Consider the following 19,411-nt stretch of genomic DNA (forward strand, 5'->3'; position numbering starts at 1 on the left):
AGGAGACTGGCTCTAGAGCTCAGGCTATTAGCCCAACAGGATTCATGATGCTGCAGCCCAGTAGAACTAACTGGCAGAGCTTCTGTAGCAACAGAGAGACCTGACAGGGCTGAGGATAACTGGAGCATTTTGCTGCCTGGTTCGGGACATAAATTCTATTTATGATAATAGCCAAATGCACATGGCAGATATAACTTCGGTTATTTGATGGATATAAACTTGTATATTAGGATGTAAACAATTTACATTCTTTGGAGAGGATAAAATGAAAGCAACTTGAATTATATTTAAAAGTATGTTCTCTTTCAAGAAAGGAATTACAGAAGTGTGGCAAAACAACTTAAATGTCCATCGACAGGTGACTGGATAAAGAAGTTGTGGTGTGTGTGTATATACATATATATATGTATATGTATATTCATACACACATACACACACTGGAATACTATTCAGCCATAAAAAAGAATAAAATAATGCCATTTGCTGCATCATGGATGGACCTGGAGATCATCATTCTAAGTGAAGTAAGCCACAAAGAGAAAGAAAAATACCGTATCATACCATTTTTATGTGGAATCTAAAAAAAGACACAAATGAACTTATTTACAAATAGAAACAGACTCACAGACATAGAAAACAAACTTATGGTTACCCAGGAGGGAAGGGGATGGGAAGGGACAAATTGAGAGTCGGAGATTTACAGATACTAACTATATACATAAAACAGTTAAATAGCAAGTTTATACTGTATAGCACAGGGAACTATATTCATTATCTTGTAGTAACCTATAATGAAAAAGAATATGAAATGAAATACATATGTATATGTATGACTGAAACATGCTGTACACCAGAAATTGACACAACATTGTAAACTGACTCTACTTCAATTTTTAAAAAAGGATAAAAGGGGAAGGGATGTACTACAGGTTAAGAGAAATTTGAGAAATATATTTTTTTAAAAACCTCATAAAAACCTGCTACCAAAGAACTAATTTGCTTCTATACTAATTGTTTAAAAGGAGATTGGGTTTTTTTTTTATTTGAGGATTAAAAAAAAAGTCATTCTTCAAAAAAAATGGAGGGCGGCAACAGAAGGACCTTAGGGAACCATGGGACATGTCAGCATTGCCAGGAAGACTTTAAAGAACAAAAAAAAACCCACCACACATTTCTTAAATGATGATTACTGGGTAGTGGTGCAGATAATCACTGCACTTTTTATTTTTCTCTCTCTTTACCATTTGGATTTTCTAAATATAAACACGATTATCTTTTTATTTAAGTATACAATAGCTATTTGTATAGTAAGATAATTGATCATTTGGGTTTTTTCCTTTGTACTTCTCTAAATTAAAAAAAAAAAAACCCAAACACTAAAAATGTTACTTTAAAAAAATTCTCAGTTCCATCCCAGATCTACTGATCAAACCTCTGGAAGCTGGTCTTGGTCATGGATTACTTTTCAACAGCTCCACAGCTCAACCTCATGTTAGCCTTTGACTAATAACCACGGATTCAATATCTTTCTTTTAGGGGTGAGAAAAAAAAGAGCTTTAGAAAAGCAAGGTTCGCTTGCTCAAGATCACACAGCTAGATAAAAGTACAGCAAATATATATATGAAATATGATCCACATTCAAACTGTCTCTACCAAACAGGCTTTGGGGTAATTATCCAACCCATGTTCTGGGAAAATCTGCCACCCTAGCCATAAACCCTGTTAATCAGAGAAGATGGCATATCTTGAGGCTGGCCAGTGACCTATACCTTACATGGTCTGGCTTAAAAAAAATCAAGCTGAGTCCAGAGAGTCTCCTTTCCTGAAACCTAAGAATTTGACCTAAGAAATAAAGGGAAATCTTGAGTTGCTTGTGGATGTTAAACCTGAGAAAGCATGACTGTGATGAACCAAATGCAAACTCAATGAAGACACAGAAGAAGCCTGCTTGCAGAGAAAAGAAGGGAACAGAGGTGCCACGGAAAAAGACGGAAGAAAAGGGAGTGAGATCAGCCTCCAGTCCTGACTCCTTTGCAATGCTGGTTCCTGTGAAGCCCAGCTGCTCAGCAGCTCCTGCTCTTAGTTCCTTTTTATTTATTTATTTTTGTTGGGGGGGGGAGGTAATTAGGTTTATTTATTTACTTATTTATTTTAACAGAGGTACTGGGGATTGAACCCAGGACCTTGTGCATGCTAAGCACATACTCTATCACTGAGCTATACCCACATCCCTGCTCTTAGTTTCTTGTACAACGTATCTCTTTTTTCTTGAGCAAGCCTGACTAGCTTTCTGTCTTATCCAACTATTACAGCTCTGATTAAAACTGCCAAGCCAAAGGACTCTGATCTCCAATGCAAATAAAATTAGTTTTAAATGAAGTCAAAACTAATGGAAACCACAAAAAAGGGCCTGGGATTCTAACAGAACACATAAAGAATCGACAGTGCTGCATAATGTAATGCTTGCAGAGTTACAAATTATGTTCTCATATATTACCTAAAATATTAATCGAATGAAACTCTCACTTGGTTTTCATAATCCCACGAGATGAATAAAGCAAAGATGATTATTATTCTCATTTAGCTGATAAAAAAATTCTCAGATCCAGAGAAGTTAGGTAATTTGCTCAGTCACAAAGCTACTACATAGTAGAATGGAAACTTAACTCAGATTTGTTTTATTACGGATTACCACTTTAACACCATACTGTTTTCTGCTTAACTAGGGTGGTGCAGCATGAGAGCAATGTCAGTAGTCATAGTCTCCCCAAAACACACTCATTCCATCATCCTTACAGTTCTTACAACTGAACACCTGGGCATCTTAAACAGAGTACTTTAGATGAGTGTTTTCAAATTCATTACTACTGACATTCTGAATAATTCTTTGGGGGCAGGGGGTGTGGAGGTGGTGGTGTCCTATGCCTTGAAGGACATCTACCTGGTAGATGCCCCCAACTGTGACAACCAAAATTGTCTCCAGACACTACCAAATGTCCCTTACAGGGCAAAACTGTCTTCCCATGAGCACAGATGCTCTAGGTCTTTCTTGTGAAATCTGGTTTCAAGTAAGAGATCAGCTCAGCAGCACAACTAATATGTTATGTTACAGATGAAAGAAAGAGCTCTAAACTCTCTCACAATGAAAAAAATCTAAAGCTTAGAAGACTGCAAAAAAAATCTATTGCATTACCTACAGACCTCTTTAAAGTTCAGCCAGGCACAGAGTTACAAGTTCTTAAGCAACTCCGGCAGAAGTAGGAGGAACACCGAAAGACAAGCCATGAAGTTACAGGTGCTGCTTATTTGCAGTGGTTCTTCGGGGATATTTTGACCTTTTAATATCATGTACTGGGCCCTCAACTTCGACTATGGTACTCAATCGTATTAGAGGATGGAAGATTCAGGAACTTCTGGTCCAGCACTTAATGAAGAGAAGTATGAGTCACAAATGCAAGCCACACATATAATTTAAAATGTTCTAGTAACTACATTTAAAAAGTAAAAATAAACAGGTGAAATTAATCTTAGCGATTATTTTATTTTACCCAATATGTCCAAAATATTATCACTTCAACATGTAATCAATAGGAAACATTAGTAATAAGATATTTTAATTCTTTTTTTCATTATAAGTCTTTGAAATCCAGTGTTTATCTTACTAACAGCACATGTCAATTCTGACTAGCCACCCTTCTAAGTGCTCAGTAGCCACATGTGGCTAGCATCTTGGACAGCGCAGATCTATTCTGTAAGGGAGAAGTACAAAGGGCAAAGGAGAAAAAGCTACAGTCAAAACAAAAATCCTATTCAACTTTCTTCTCTTTCTTTGTCTATTGGAACAAACACTAAATGGGCATATGTCTGCAGATAAAGAGTAATGGGGCTTTTTATGACATTTTGTTTCAGCGGTTCTGAATTCCTAGTACATTTCTGGGTTCAGAAATTCATTATTGATGGTAACAGAATTTTATGAAAATAGTATATTATAATGTTAAATGGCCCAATGGTAAATTCACTCATTTTTTGGTAAGATCTATTCTATATTAGTTTATTACAAGTGTTGTTACAACCATCTTTCTTTAAAAATATTCTATTACTTAAAAATCTAATTGTTAGTCGCTAATAAGAGAACTCTATTGGGCCACTCCAAGGCACTGACCTACATCTCTTGTGTGGTTTGTTTGTTTGGGGGGGGGGGATTTTTATTTTTATTTTCATTTTTATTTTTATTTTTATTTTATGGAGGTACTGGGGATTAAACCCAGGACCTTGTGCAACCATGTACTCTCCACTGAACTACACCCTCCCCCTCTTGTATATATTTACACTGTGTTTGCATTTTAGTAAACTCTGACTTAGATCTGATTTGACATACTGCAGTATAAAAAAATATTAAAGTCTCATTTTATGAATTCAAAGATATGAAAAATTTTCCAAGAATCACACAGTTTCAAAACTGATGGGCTTAGTGAATTACAAACTGGTTTATATTACTGCCACTTAACAGCATCTCTTCAGATGGTAAACAGAAATACTGGCTCTTCAGCAATGTTTAAAAGCATCATATTTTTACCAGTGATTTCAGTGACTCCTGTTATTTTATTACGTAGTTATTATAAATGTAAAATCTTCCTGATAACCCCCTACTACTCAAAGGCATTAGGTAATGATGCTAATGCTCAAGTTAAGAAGTGTAGCCCTGAAGCAATGACATTAGAATAGGAGTTAAACATGAGAAAACTTGGAATAATGCAAAAAACTACTCTGAGGGAGCAGTCAGCAAAATATTAGAGATAACTGCTGAGAAAAAAAGGTGGATCATTAAAGCAAGAATATACTACGATGATTATATAAGCTCCAAGAACACCCACACACACAAACACGAAGACACATAATTCAAAATAGAACCTTGAATTTTGACTTGCAGATCTCCTAAAATGTATCTGTGACTACTTTGTACTTAACTACAAGACTTGGAGAGGCACTGCTGCTTCAGGCTATTATTGGGTAAGTGGGTAGCCAATGACTGGACCCAGGGTGAGCATCTGAATCAAGGGAAGCCAACCTCTGGCCATCTGCATCCCAGGAAGCAGTCCAGTACAAAAAGTAGAAACAGCTTTGCCCAGGAGGAACAATGAGAATTAGCTAGGCTGGACCTTCTCTCTGAAAGTTGCAAAGCAAAGTATGGAGGGAATCAGTTGTAAACAGAAGAAACAAAAAGCATAGAAAGCAAAGTAGTGAGGGTTAGTCAGTCACAGTAAAGGTGAAATCCTAGAAAAAGAATCCACAAACTGCCATGGGTGGGACAGACAGAAGATCACCTGATCTTCAAAACTGCCTTGGATTCCAGAACACGAGCTTCCTTTCTGTGATATTTCTATTTCTTTAGTGCACTTGCATCTATGTATTGAATTCTGAGCCCTGACGTAGTTTGAGAAAGCTACTGCCTAAAGCATGCACTGCTTTTCTGAATTAGTAACATTCTCTTAGAGAGGTGAGTTCACTATTCTTGCTTTCATCCACGGAAAGACCTAGAAATGCTAAGAGAAAGAGATTTTTATATAAAATAGTAATCTTACATACCTGCATTTTTTTCTCTTGCTCATTTTCTCCAATCATTCCAGAACCTGTTACACTTTCACTTCCATCAATGGACACCTGTAAGAATAAAATGAAGCTTAGAAAAGTTTTACATACTCATAATTGTTTCTGCTGGAGATAAGTACATGGGGATTCATTATAATTTATTTTTGCGTATATTTGAAAATTTCCATTATAAAGTTTTGGGAAACCTTTTAAATTATATAAACAATATAATTTCAATGCAGGGAAACACAAAGCTCTTTTGATGTAAAACGTAATTGAGACTTTCCTTCACCTTTTCCAATCTCTAATTCTACTTCTTAATTGATAAGCAGTTCCAGCTATACCTCATTATTACGGCACTTCTCCTTGAATGTAACTTTTTGTGAGTTACCTGCCACCCATTTCTCTTCTATAAGCTCTTACTCCATTCTCTTATTTTTCTTCAAATATTTCTTTCTACTGTTCACTTCTTTTAAGATAAGTGCTGGTCTTCTTGATGCTGTCCAATTTTTACTTTGAATTTCTAATGTCTTATTTTTTGTTTTCCTTTCTTTTAATGAAAGATCTGGGATGTTCTTCACATTGTAAAATGCTGTACCTTTGCTGCGTACTGTTCCAAAGCACTGATGGTGTCGGGGTCAATTGTGGCATCCCCAGTGTGCAGACCTGCCACTGTCCCATCAGCCTGAATTGCCAAGATGGTGTCAGACTGCGGGACTTGCACTGCATGGTGGATGTAAGCTGTGGTGCCGTCCTCCAGCTGAACTGCCTGTAATGCACTCTGGTCATAACTATCTGAGGGAGTGGAAGAGAATGATATTAAATTAAAGGTAGTCTGATAAACAGTTACATATTTAAAGCAAGAAGGGAATGAACTTCATTATTGAGTAGCTACTATGAGCAGGACCCATGTGCTTTATGTGTGTTATTTCATTCAATTGTCACGATTCTATGGGCAGGTATATTTACCATACTACTGTACAAACGAGAAATTGAGGCTTGGGGAAACAAACTCACTTTCCTTAGGACCAAAGGAATTAAAAAAACTAATAATTAACAGTCAAAATCAGTATGTAGAGAAACCAGGATCTGAACTCATAACGGTATGACTCAATGGGTTTTTTTTTTCCTCCTCTAAATAACCATACCAATATTCTTAGAGCATTGTGAAATAATAAATCTAGCCAATTATAATGAACTTGTGAGGAACTTCCCCTGCTAAAGAAAAAAACTGAGTTCACTTTTTCTCAACTTTAAATAAATAAATTTACTAGCAAATTTAAATATTCTAAACTTGAAAAAATTTCCTCCTTTGGTTTCACAACAGTCTTTTAAAACATGTTACAATCATTCTATAATAAAATATTTTATAAATAACAGGAGCTAATATTTATTAATATTGAGCATTTACCATGTAACAAATATTATTCCAAGTGCTTTACATGTTCGTACATTTTATCCTCACAACTACCCTATGACGTGGATACTTACTATAATCCTCATTTTATGAATGATGAAACTGAAGCACAGGGAGGTTGAATAATTTGCTCAAAGTCACACAGCTAAAAGACAGCAGACCCAGATTTGAACCTAGACAGTCTGGCTGCAGAGCTGGGCTCACTGCTACTACGTATTCCACCTCAAACCCCTGGTCCTCCCTACACAAAGTTAATACACACAAACATTTTGCCATATTTGCCTCAGATAGTTTTAAAGTTTTTATTCAGTTTTAAAGACCAACACAAAGGGGAAGGGACCTTGCTAAAGACTTTTTTTTAATTAAACCAAAACATGGTAATTTATTAAGAGGAAAAGATATATTTGGGACAGAAATAATGAATAGGCTACTGGATTACTTGATGGCCCAATTAAAAGAGTGAATCATGTAGATACACTGGGAAAAGATGTGCTCATTTGCCACAAAATGCTGTCATTTACAAGGTTAATATAAATTTGTAATATGCCTCATGCACTAGTTATTGAGTACTGTCAATTCAGAGAGTAGTTACTACCCAGGAAATCTTGTATGAAAGAAACATGATAAAGGTTTTTTCAAATAAGGTAATAATACAAAACACTTAAAAATAAGAGTTATGAATGGAAACAAACTTCTCTAAGCCAAGCTGAATGAAAAGTGAATTATTTTATTCTTGCTATAGAAAATATTACAAGATCATTACCATATAAATTGGTGACTAAAAAGTACACAGCCAAACTATACAGGGAAAATGTATCTAGAGAAGTGTATCAGGCAGTTAATTACTAACAGTGTTCAATTTCCTTGATTTCCACACTTGTGGTATTTATTCTGTTCTTAAAATTTACAACTTGATTTCTTTTCTCTCTATAAATATTCACATATAGTTTTGTATTGGTAATTCTTATTTTTTATAAAAGAAGCTCCCCATGCTATAAGCTCTGAACCCACAACCTAAATCCCCCTATATCTTTTTAATAGTTATATTTCTTTTTTTTTCCACCTTTATTGTGGTACAATTCCTGTACAGTAAATTACACATATTTCAGACACACAATTTGATGAATTATGATAGATGTGTACACCTATGAAACCAACACCATAATCAAGATAGCTAACATTTCCATCACTCCCCAAGAGGTGCAGATTTCGAACTCCCGATTTACCCCTTTCAACTTTCAAATGTCTAATTTCATATTTCAAAAGCAGCCTCTATTTGAAGTCTTCCAAGGACCAGAGGTTTGCTATTCCAACTTGTTACTGCACAACTCAAATAATTAGAAAAGATTTTCCTTAGACTGTGCCAAAAGTTGCAATCTTGTATTTCAGAGAACAAGAACCGTATGACAGCACTTCAGCAACTAAAGGTAGGTCTTATTTTTCCCACACCCAACCGCTCTCTTATTTTACAGATGTTCAAAGCTAATTTACCTTTGGAGGTATGGTGAATAAATGCTGTAGTTCCATCTTCTAACTGCACTGCTTGACCATCCTCTAAACGCAAACTGTCCCCTGCTCAAGAACAATGCTTACATTTAGATCCCATGCTTTCCAAGCGTGTTCTGATAACACAGCAACAACAGAGCCAATAAACCATTAAACACATCATAAAAACCTACACTTGCTTTACGGATCCTAAATATTTAAATAATTTCAGCAAAGCTGCTCTGAGTAAGTGTTTGAAGGCAGAAAGATATTAGAATACCTGTTCTAGGACTCTATAGCAGGGGATAAGGAAAGTTGAAAGAAGGGGCAGAAAAAAAAAGAAGAAAATGAAAATATGTAGGATTTAGCTCAAATAACAGAAATATTCACTTAGAACTGTTGCCCATTTATCTCCAGAGTGCAGTCTAGTAAGTTCCTTTCCAGTATCTTTGAGACAATGTCTCAGTTAAGTTAAAATGGTCTTTGCATCCTCTCTTTGACATCTACCCATCTCCCCCTTGAGAAGAAGGACTAGAGATCAGGACCAAATTTAAGTAGTAAAAAGCAGCTGGAGGCAGCAAACACTGAAGTATGAGAATCAGGAGGGTAAGTAAGTATCAAATACTTACTACTCTTAGGTATGGGTACATGTTGAACATAGGCAGCAGAACCATCCTCCAACTGAATGACCTGACCATCTATGAGTTTTCCATCTAGAACAAAAGATGTAAGCCAATAAATCAGCACAAGCAAAAATTTTAAACTTTATACAATTTCAAAATGATATCAACTATAAAAACATACACTACTTAAGATCATGTTCATCTTGATTCTTCCCTCATTGTTCTGAGGCAATTCAATAACACATCCAGTGATCCTACAGAAAGCAGAAAATCCTCCCTCAGCCATCCTTCCTCCCCTCCAATTTTCAATTAGACAAGTTCAAGGGGAAGAGTGGCTTATCACAGCAAACTACGTGACTCATGCTGTCAGAGCCACTTTGGAACAGTGACCCTGAACAGTGGGAAGCTGAAACTGGGAAGATAGACAGATACATCAGTGTACGTGAGGCCCACTGTCATTCTCACTCCTGGGGGTTATAAGTTCCTTGACTACATATACATATGCTCAGCAGCTTTCCATAAAAACAAGGAAGTGGAGAACTAGGCTATTTCTTGAAGCAAAGTAAACACTGAGAGACAATGTTATACAGGCAAAACCAAATGTCTACTTTTATGCATATTTTGTAAAAACTAATAACTTGAAATGTAAAAGCAAGAAAGATCTTACTAAATATAGGCTGGGGACACCACCCCTTCACTTATTCCTCACTGATTTCGATACTCTATAGTATCGTCCAAATACCTCAAAAGGTGTCCTCAAATTATCAAAACAAAATTTAAGTTAAATGGAAACTATTTAAAATTACTGTATGCAATACAGTGTCTTTAGGAGGGACTGGGAAGGGTTATAACTGCTAGGTGTTCCAACTCTAAGGTTACGAATTGCTGGTAATATTCAATGGGCTGTATGAGGTACATACCTTTAGAATTGTGTTGTATATAAGCAGTAGAACCATCTGCAAGTGTTACTGCTTGCAAGCTTACGCCTTCCATATTTTCTAAGTTGTCACCATCTATTATAAAAGAACAGTTATTTTCTTTAGATAACTATCATACGTGCATGCTGTGTAAGTTAATTTTTTAAAATAAAAGTTAGTCAAAAAGCAGACTGCTTAATTTAGACTCAAATGGGATTTCTTCTAGCATTCAGAGAAAAAATTTCCCTGCCCTACTGTATCCAGCATCCACACCAAGGTAAATATGCTCATAAAAAGGCTTAGTTTTGTGCTGACTTCAGCTAAACGGGGAGCGAAGTAAACACAGTGTTATGAACTTTCATTTTCCCTTAAGACAAATATTCCTGAACCCACATGATCCCTTCATATACCACTGCTCACCTGCCACAGTTACTGCCTCTGTCAGGCACAGGGTAACATGTTGAGCCTCCATTCCTCCTCCAGGAAACTCTGTCATTCCCTGAGAATCTCGATTTATTTGGGCTAACAACATTTTCTACCTTGAAGAAAAATATAGGCATTGAGAACAAAGAACGATGCATATGAAATAAAATCTACAAAGAATATTATGAACCACAAAAAACCTGCTAAGGAAGTGAACAATGTTTGAAATAGGCTGAAATTTCACTAAAATATACAGAGTATAAACCCAAATTCCAGAGAATGCTTTTAATAATTCATCAATAAACTACTGAGCACACTGACAAGTCTTGCCTATCAGTTTTGTACCACATCTAAAATTCCCATAAATTGTGTTCTTTGGGTTCAACATGGTTGAAGATTCCCACTTAGAATCATTCAGCAATACTGTTGACTCAGTCTTCAGAATCTAACCTGAATCTGGCCTCTTCTCACAAGCTTCACCATTACCTTCCTGATCCAACCATCACCATCTCTCACCCTGAGATGCTACTGCAGTAGCATCCTAACTGACCTCCCTGTTTCTGTGACCTCCCCACAGTCTCTTCCCAACACAGCAGAGTGTCCTTTTGAAGGGAAAAGTTAGATTGTGTCTCTCTTCTGATAAAAACCTTTTGATGGTTTCTCATCAGAGCAAAGCCAAGTGTCATTACACTAGCCTGTGAGGCCAATGACCTTGTCCCTTATTTCTATCACTATCTCTTTCATTCCATTTCAGCCACACTGGTGTCCTTGCTTTTCCTCAAACACACTGGGTCTACTGCCTCAGGACCTTTAGGTTTGATGTTCCTTCTGCCTGAAACATTCTCCTGGTATCTGAATTAATCATTCCATCATCTTCTTCAAGTCTTTGTTCAATGTCACTTCAATGAGAGTTTCCTTGTTCACCTCATTTCAAACTGTACCCTCCACCCAACAATGATGATATATCCTATCCCTCTTCCCTCCATTATATTTCTGCATTAATACTCATTATTTGACTTATTACATGTATTTACTTATTTTGTTTGTTTCTTATCTATTTCCTCCTCAACTAGGACAGGGATTTTTATCTGTTTGCTCACTGCTGACTCAAATGCCTAAAAGATACTTTGCACAGAGAGAAGACATACAATAGGTGCTGAATAAATGGATGAGTGAATGGCTCTTTTACCAATCACCACCACAACCCCCTTCCTCCATTTTCCCACCTTCAGGTCCCACTACCTCTGTGGGCCTTGAGTTGTCTCAAACAAGAGTTAATAACAATAATTAATAATAAAGTTAATAACAACTTAGCTGCCTTGAGCCAGGGAACTGGACCAGAGGATCTCCTGAGGATCTTTCCAGGTCTAAAGACCTGATTTTAGTCAATATTTTAAAAAGCAATATGCAGATAGTAGTAATAATTTCCAATTATATTTATGTTTAGGACTAAAAGATTTTTGTTTTGTAAACACTATAAACTGCACCCTCTTTGGATTAAAGCCAGCGACTACGGTTTAGGCTCACAGAAAGGTACTGGCACTGTGATAAAAGTCAATCAAGGGCTACCTTTTCAGAGATTTCTGAAAGATTTATAATCTGTAATTGTTCATAGAGCAGAATGAAGGGGGAGGGTACAGCTCAGTTGTAGAGTGTGTGCTTAGCATGCACAAGGTCTTGGGTTCAATCCCCAGTACCTCCACTAAAAAATAAAATTAAATTTAAAAATTAATTTAACAATACATAAAGAAACCTAATCACCTTCCCCCCCAAACCAAAAACAAAACAACACAGAGCAGACTGAAACTTCAATACTTCCTTGCTGTATTATTCTATGTGAAATAAGCTAGTCACAAAAAGACAAATACTGCATGATTCCACTTATATAAAGTATCTAAAGTAGTCAGACTCTTAGCAAACAGGATGGTAGCTGTCAAGTACTAAGGTGAAAGGGGGAGTTGTTATCCAATGGGTATAGAGTTTGAGGTTTTCCAAGATGAAAAAGTTCTAGAGATCTATCACATGACAGTGTGCATATAGTTAACATTACTATATTCTACATTTAAAAATGGTTAAGATGGTAAATTTTATGTTGGTTTTTTTACCATAATTTTTAAAAAAAAGTCTGGACACATATGGCATAATGTTAGGATCTGTTAAAAACCAAGTGGGTATATGAGTGTTTATTCAATTACTTATACAGGTACTCCTCCTTATGTTTGATAGATTTCATAATTTTAGAAGTGAAAAATATCCAGAATTATGGGCAAGAAGAAGAAGAATGTCTTAAAATTGATGGTTAAAATTACTAACTAAATACTAAGCTGACTTCATACCTTAAAAAAACAAAAAATTAATCTTTCCTCAGTGGCTTAAATCTACATCAGACCAATATTTTATAACATGAAGCTCTTAGATATTTCAAGTTTGGTCTAATTTGTTAGACAATTATCACCACAAATTATTATGAAAACATAAATCTAATGGTTCAGGTATACAAGAAAGAACTCCAATTGCAAGTAATCTTTACTGTGATAAGAAATGATACTAAAAGAAATCCAGATTAACAAATCCTAGATGTGTTTTTGCATGAAGCCACACAAACCAGGTCAAAAGCTGTCAAGCTCAGGTCCTAACCTCAGGCCGGTTTCACCTAAACATTTAACAGAGAAACTAGGCCTTTCTTTTACCTGGTCTCAATTCCAAATTTTCCTTATAAATTTACTACTATACAAAGTGCTTCTGGGGGAGGGTATAACTCAGTGCGGAGAGTGCGTGCTTAGCATGCATGAGGTCTTGGGTTCAATCCCCAGCACCTCCATTAAAATAAATAATAAATAAATAAACCTAATTACCTTGCCCCCCAAAAAAGTGCTTCTACATTTAAGTCTGGTCATTCATGCTGCATCTTATGACATTTCTTAACCTGGAATGAGGAGGTTTCTTAGTATAGCAACATAAAGACCGTGGGCTACCCTGTACCCACGGTTTGCAGTTTATTGATTCAGTTACACTTCTTTGATTCACATTTGTGGAAAACTGTCTTTAAATCTTTACAGTTTTATTTAAATACACCCAGGGAGTAAGCATGTTCCAAATGATGAATGTAATTCAGTTAAGTACAGAGTAAGTAGAACATGCTGGCAAATGAGGTAGTTTTCATAGATTCCACGGGATGCTAAAGGGTAAAGTGGAGGGACAGAGTTTACACTCCCAATTTTAAAGAAGTAGAATATTCTATTGGATGGGTGAAAGTTAGAACTTGAAGACTCTGTCAAGTTCCAGGACCATTCAGAAACGGAATATTTGAAATTGGCAGGCAGCTGAGATGAGGGTTAGGAGACCTAAAACTAAAAATACTTGTGAGAAAAAGAGGTGAGAACAGAGACAAGAATTTAGAAATGGACATTTAGGTCTATTCATCAGGAATCTCAACTTTGGTGATGGTTTTATCTTAACTGAACCACTGATACGAAAAAGAACCTTAAAAAAAGTCTCTCCTAAACCTCAACAAAGTAGCACTAACAACATGGCTTGCTACAGGAATATTCGCATGGTTCAGTTTGCTAAGCATGCCCTGGCTTGCTTTCACTGAGACTATGGAGTTTGAGGAATAGAAGCTGCAGAAGAGAAAGGTACTGACACACTCCAACTCCACTTCTGACATTGCTCCATGAAAAAAAGCATAAAGTTTCAAAACTACAAGGCTAGATTGTACTTTATTTCCCTTAAGATAAACACTGTATATGTTAATATTTATTACCCAAATTGCTTATCCTATCACAGGTAAGGGAAGCAAACCATTGTTAGATAATTATGAAAATTACAGAGGGCACTCCTGACACACAACTCTATAATAAATTAGATCCTTTGTCCAAAAAAGTATGTTGAATAGGACACTAAACATGGATAGTTAAAACATACACCTCTAGTCAGAAATAACTGTATGGGTCTCATATTTACAAAGCACTTTTCAGATCTAACAACTTATTTGATGGAATAGTCCTGAAGGGCCATAAAAGTTCTTGGGCTCTTCCAATCTCTTCTGAATCCCCAAAGCTGTCCAGCATACTTACAGTTCTTTGTTTTTTCATGATGACTATTTAAAATACTTTCCATTTGTCTCAAACCTTCAACCCCTACTCCCTCTCCTGCTATCCCCGACCCTGTCTCCTTCACCACCTCATTTTCAGCAAATTAATCAACCCCCAACTTCACAGAAAATACAAAAGTCATCAGAGAGGAATTCTCTACCAACAAGCCTATTACGTCTCTCCATTTTCACACATTTCTTCTTTCTCTCCTACCATATTATCTTCTCATAAGGTAGGACTAATCCTTCCAACCTATACTCTGCATTTCATCTGTCTTTCCTCCTTAGGGATCTCAGGGACCTCTTCTGTAAACAATCTCCTTCTCTCTTTCCCAGTTCCTTCCCATCAATAACTTAAAACACAAAAATAAAATCAAACAAAATCTTGCCTCTGACTCAGCTACCAGTCTCTCTTCATCATGGCTAGTTTTCCTTAATAGTTATTACTAAGAATACTTTCTGATTTCCCAGTGCCATTGATCTGGTTTCTCTCCCTAAGTACTGAAACTGCTCTGGCTGTGGTCACAAACCTTCACTTTAACACGAAGTCTAATGGCCATTCCTAGGTATATTTACCCAAGAAAAATGAAAATATTCATCCATAAAAAGACTTGTACAAGAACATCCATAGCAGTTTTATTCCTAATAGTTCCAAATTGGAATGAATTCAAATGTCCATCAATAAAAGAATGGATAAAGAAGTGATAAAATCATACAGTAGATTAATACCTAGCAATAAGGAGAAACAAACTACATACATGTACATATAATAACACTGGAGACTCTCAAAAACATTATGCTGAGGGAAATAAGACAGACAAAATAATACATATTGTATCATTCCATTAATATAACTCCTACAGGCAAAATTAATCTACAGTGGTAGAAATCAAAATGTGGTTGCAAGGTTGGGGGACTAACTGTAAAGAGGAACAAGGGAATTTTCTGTGGTGATGGAAATGTTCTATCTTCTTTTGGGTGATCATCTGAGTGTATACATAACTGCCAAAACTCATCAAATTAAACATGGATGAGTTTTAAAAATGATCAGATGTTACAAGAGTTAAACACACACACAAAAATGTGATGGATACTTTTCAGTCTTATATCTGATTCAATACCTTTGACCTTTATCTCCTTCTTAGAGCATTCTCTTGGCTTGGCTTCTATGACATCCACACACTCCTGGTATTCTCCAGCTTCCTAGCTAATCCTTTTCCATTTCTCCTATGGGTTCCTAAATATTGAGCATTCTCAAATTTCTGTCTTAGTTTTTTCATTTTATGTACTCTTCCTCCTGGAATATCATATCTGTATCCATGGCTTCAAAGATCTCTGGAATATGTAAGTTCTTTAAATTAATCTATCTAGTCTTTTCTCTTCAGGGCTCCTGATCTATATATATCTAGCTACTTACTGGCTTTGGTGAGCTTCGTGGTCCACAGTCACCTCTATCTTAACACAGTCTCCCACAAAATTCTCATTTTGTATTTTCTACCTCAGTGACAAATGCAATCACCAACCCAGTAGCTCGAATCTCCCTTACCTAGGAAAGAATGCTTATAAGAGGTAGTAGAACATTATACTTATGAATGAGGACTCTGGAGCCAGACAGCCTGCTTCAAAATCTCGTTTTACCACATATTATCTATGTGACCTTGGGCAACTTACTTAACCACTCTACGCCAGTTTCCCTACCTGTACATGGAAGGTACTTCACAGAGGTGTAGTGAGGTATTTGTGTTAAATATACATTCCTTGGAACAGCACTGGCATTACATATATGCTTGCTATTAACACTTATCAGTAATTTAAAGTTAAGGAGAAGAGATTGTATAGCTCTGTGTCTCCATCTTATTCACTATTTTCTCCTACTACTGTACAAGGGTATTGCAAAGAAGAAAGAAAACAAAACAAAAAAAGGTTCTGGAGACATGTTATTCAAGAGGAACCTTCCTCCTGTTTATGCTTTTCTTTTTTGAAATGATCTTTATTAAGATATAATTCACATACCATGAAATTTACCCATTTAAGGTACACAATTCAATGGCTTTAGTATATTCAGGATTGTATAACCACCACAACCTGAATTCAAAGTATTTTTATTATCCTCAAAAAGAAAACCCTACCTCCCACTTCCCAAAGCCCTAGGCAATCACTAATCTACTTTCTATCTCTATACATTTGCTTATTCTGGACATTTCATATAAATGGAATCATAGTATGTGGTCTTTTGTAACTGCCTTCTTTCACTTAAACATAATGTTTTCATGGTGCAGCCACTGTGGAAAACAGTATGGAGATTCCTCAAAAGACTAGGAATAGACTTCCCATATGACCCAGTAATCACACTCCTGGGCATATATCCAGAAGGAACCCTACTTCAAAAAGATACCTGCACCTCAATGTTCATAGATTTACAATAGCCAAGACATGGAAACAGCCTAAATGTCCATCAACAGATGACTGGATAAAGAAGAGGTGGTATATGTATACAATGGAATACTATTCAGCCATAAAAACCAACAACATAACACCATTTGCAGCAACATGGATGTTCCTGGAGAATGTCATTCTAAGTGAAGCAAGCCAGAAAGAGAAAGAAAAATACCATATAAGATTGCTCATATGTGGAATCTAAAAATAATAATAAAATAAATAAATACAAAACAGAAACAGACTCATAGACATAGAATACAAACTTGTGGTTGCCCATGGGGGAGGAGGGTGGGAAGGGATAGACTGGGAGTTCAAAATTTGTAGATACTGATGGGCATATGCAGAATAGATAAACAAGATTATACTGTATAGCACAGGGAAATATATACAAGATTTTGTGGTAGCTCACAGTGAAAAAAAAGTGACAATGAATATATGCATGTTCATGTATAAGTGAAAAATTGTGGCCTACACTGGAATTTGACACAACATTGCAAAATGACTGTAACTCAATTAAAAAAAAGTTTAAAAACAAACAAAAAAACATGTTTTCAAGTTTCCTCCATGTTGTAGCATATATCAGTACTTCATTCCTTTTTACTGTAGAATAATATTCCACTGTATGAATGTACCACATTTTATTTATCCATTCATCTGCTGATAGACATTTGAATTGTTTCCACTTTTTGGCTATCGTAAATAATGCTACGAATATTTGTGTACAAGATTTTGTGTGAACGTGTTTCATTTCTCTCCAGTATATATATATATATATATATATATATATATATACACCTAGAAGTAGAATTGCTGGGTCATATGGTAACACTATGCTAAAGTTCTGAGGAACTGTCAAACTTTTTCAAAGTAGTTGCACCATTTTATACTCCCACTAGCAATGTATGAGCATTCCAATTTCTTGACATCCTAGTTAACATTTGTTATTAGTCTTTTTGATTATAGCCATCCTAGTGGGTATGAAGTGGTATCACACTGTGGTTTTGATTTGCGTTTCCCTGATGGCTATTAATGTTGAACATCTTTTCACGTATTAATCAACCTTTAGTATGTCTTCTTTGGAGAATTATCTGCTCAGGTCCTTTGCCTATTTAAAAAAATGAACTGGGATCTATGGTGGCTATAGCTCAGTGGTAGAGCATATGCTTAGCATGTGCAAGGTCTTGGATTCAATCCCCAGTGGCTCTGGTAAAAAAAAATTTTTAATGGTTATTTGTCATATTATTGAGTGCTAAGAGTTCTTTATATATTCTGGATATTAATCCTTTACCAGATACAGGAATTGCAAATATTTTTTCCACTCTGTGGGTTGTCCTCCAATTCAGTCTTTAGGAGTAAAGTTTCAACAAGGGATGGAAAAAGAAAACCTCACCATAAAGAATCTTCAGATTTCAGTTCTTGGGGATACTTCTACTCTTAGTATACTTCATTTTTCAAACCACTTTTTCAGTTTGGAAAACTAACCTCATTTAAAAAAATTAGTGCATAATATGGAAGCTATTAAATCTTTATTAGTAGTTAGAATCCTATTTTTCAAACTAAATCTTACCTCAAACCCTAATATTAAAAAAAAGCTAAAAGTGGTATTGTATTATAAATATATAGTTTAAGTGTAACCTTTTAACTTTATTCACTCAATGTGAATTAAACTCAAAATTTTAAATCAAAGTAATAGATGGCAATAACAGGTTTATGCACCCAATAGTCTGAATAACCAAAAGAAGAGAAAGACAATCTTGACTCACATAGATTAGTTTAGATAACCATTTTTTAAAAAAACTCATAATATGCTTCAATCAAACAGATCCATCAGTAAGAATCATGTTTCAAGTCAAATCACTAGTTGTTTTCAACATTTGCACATTGAAGTATCTACATGCCAGAAAAAAACAGAGGGAACATATAGTACAGAAGCACTGAGTACATCCTTTCTATGGAGAACAACTCTACTTCCATTGAACATATAAGTAGAAAAGGCATGATATTTCTGCATATATTTAGATATTTTTGTCTCACATTACCTCTTATACCTGAGAGTGGAAAACTGAACACAACCTTAGTACTAGAGTTGAAGGAAAATGGCCTACTAGTTGTAGCACAGACAAGCTGGCTAGCTATACCAGCACTGTTTCAGCACTCTTTCATTAACTTCTGTAAAAAAATAAGATGCAAATTTAAGGAAATCAGTGGTTTGTTCTCACATGAGGTAATTATGTACTACTTTGTTCTCTTTAAATTACATTTAAACCAAACTGGCAACCACCACCACAACTTTACCTTAAAATAATAATCTAAGTACATTTTGTATGCAAAAGATAAGAATCTCACTACAGCTACATAAAGAGATAAAATAAAAATAAAAGGTAAAAATAAACAATTTCAGTGTATAAAAATACTGAATCACTAT

At 35.6% G+C, this 19,411-nt stretch overlaps 1 protein-coding gene across 5 annotated transcripts in view; it reads right to left on the reverse strand.

Moving 5' to 3' along the window:
• ZNF143 (zinc finger protein 143) overlaps positions 1-19,411 on the reverse strand; it is a 58,640-nt gene that overhangs the window by 31,271 nt on the left and 7,958 nt on the right. Inside the window, exons 1-7 of one of the 5 annotated variants that reach the window (XM_031460048.2) lie at positions 15,669-16,620; positions 10,452-10,570; positions 10,035-10,127; positions 9,121-9,204; positions 8,498-8,581; positions 6,188-6,384; positions 5,587-5,661 (exon numbers count right to left, since the gene is read on the reverse strand). In XM_031460048.2, coding sequence (XP_031315908.1) covers positions 5,587-5,661; positions 6,188-6,384; positions 8,498-8,581; positions 9,121-9,204; positions 10,035-10,127; positions 10,452-10,563 — 645 coding nt within the window. In that variant the 5' untranslated portion in view covers positions 10,564-10,570; positions 15,669-16,620. Of the gene's footprint in view, positions 1-5,586; positions 5,662-6,187; positions 6,385-8,497; positions 8,582-9,120; positions 9,205-10,034; positions 10,128-10,451; positions 10,571-15,668; positions 16,621-19,411 lie in introns of those variants that run through there. The other 4 variants (XM_031460049.2, XM_031460047.2, XM_010985946.3 and 1 more) reach the window with 4 other exon arrangements.

This window comes from Camelus dromedarius, chromosome 12, assembly GCF_036321535.1.
Source record: "Camelus dromedarius isolate mCamDro1 chromosome 12, mCamDro1.pat, whole genome shotgun sequence".
NCBI classification, from domain to species: Eukaryota; Metazoa; Chordata; class Mammalia; order Artiodactyla; family Camelidae; genus Camelus; species Camelus dromedarius.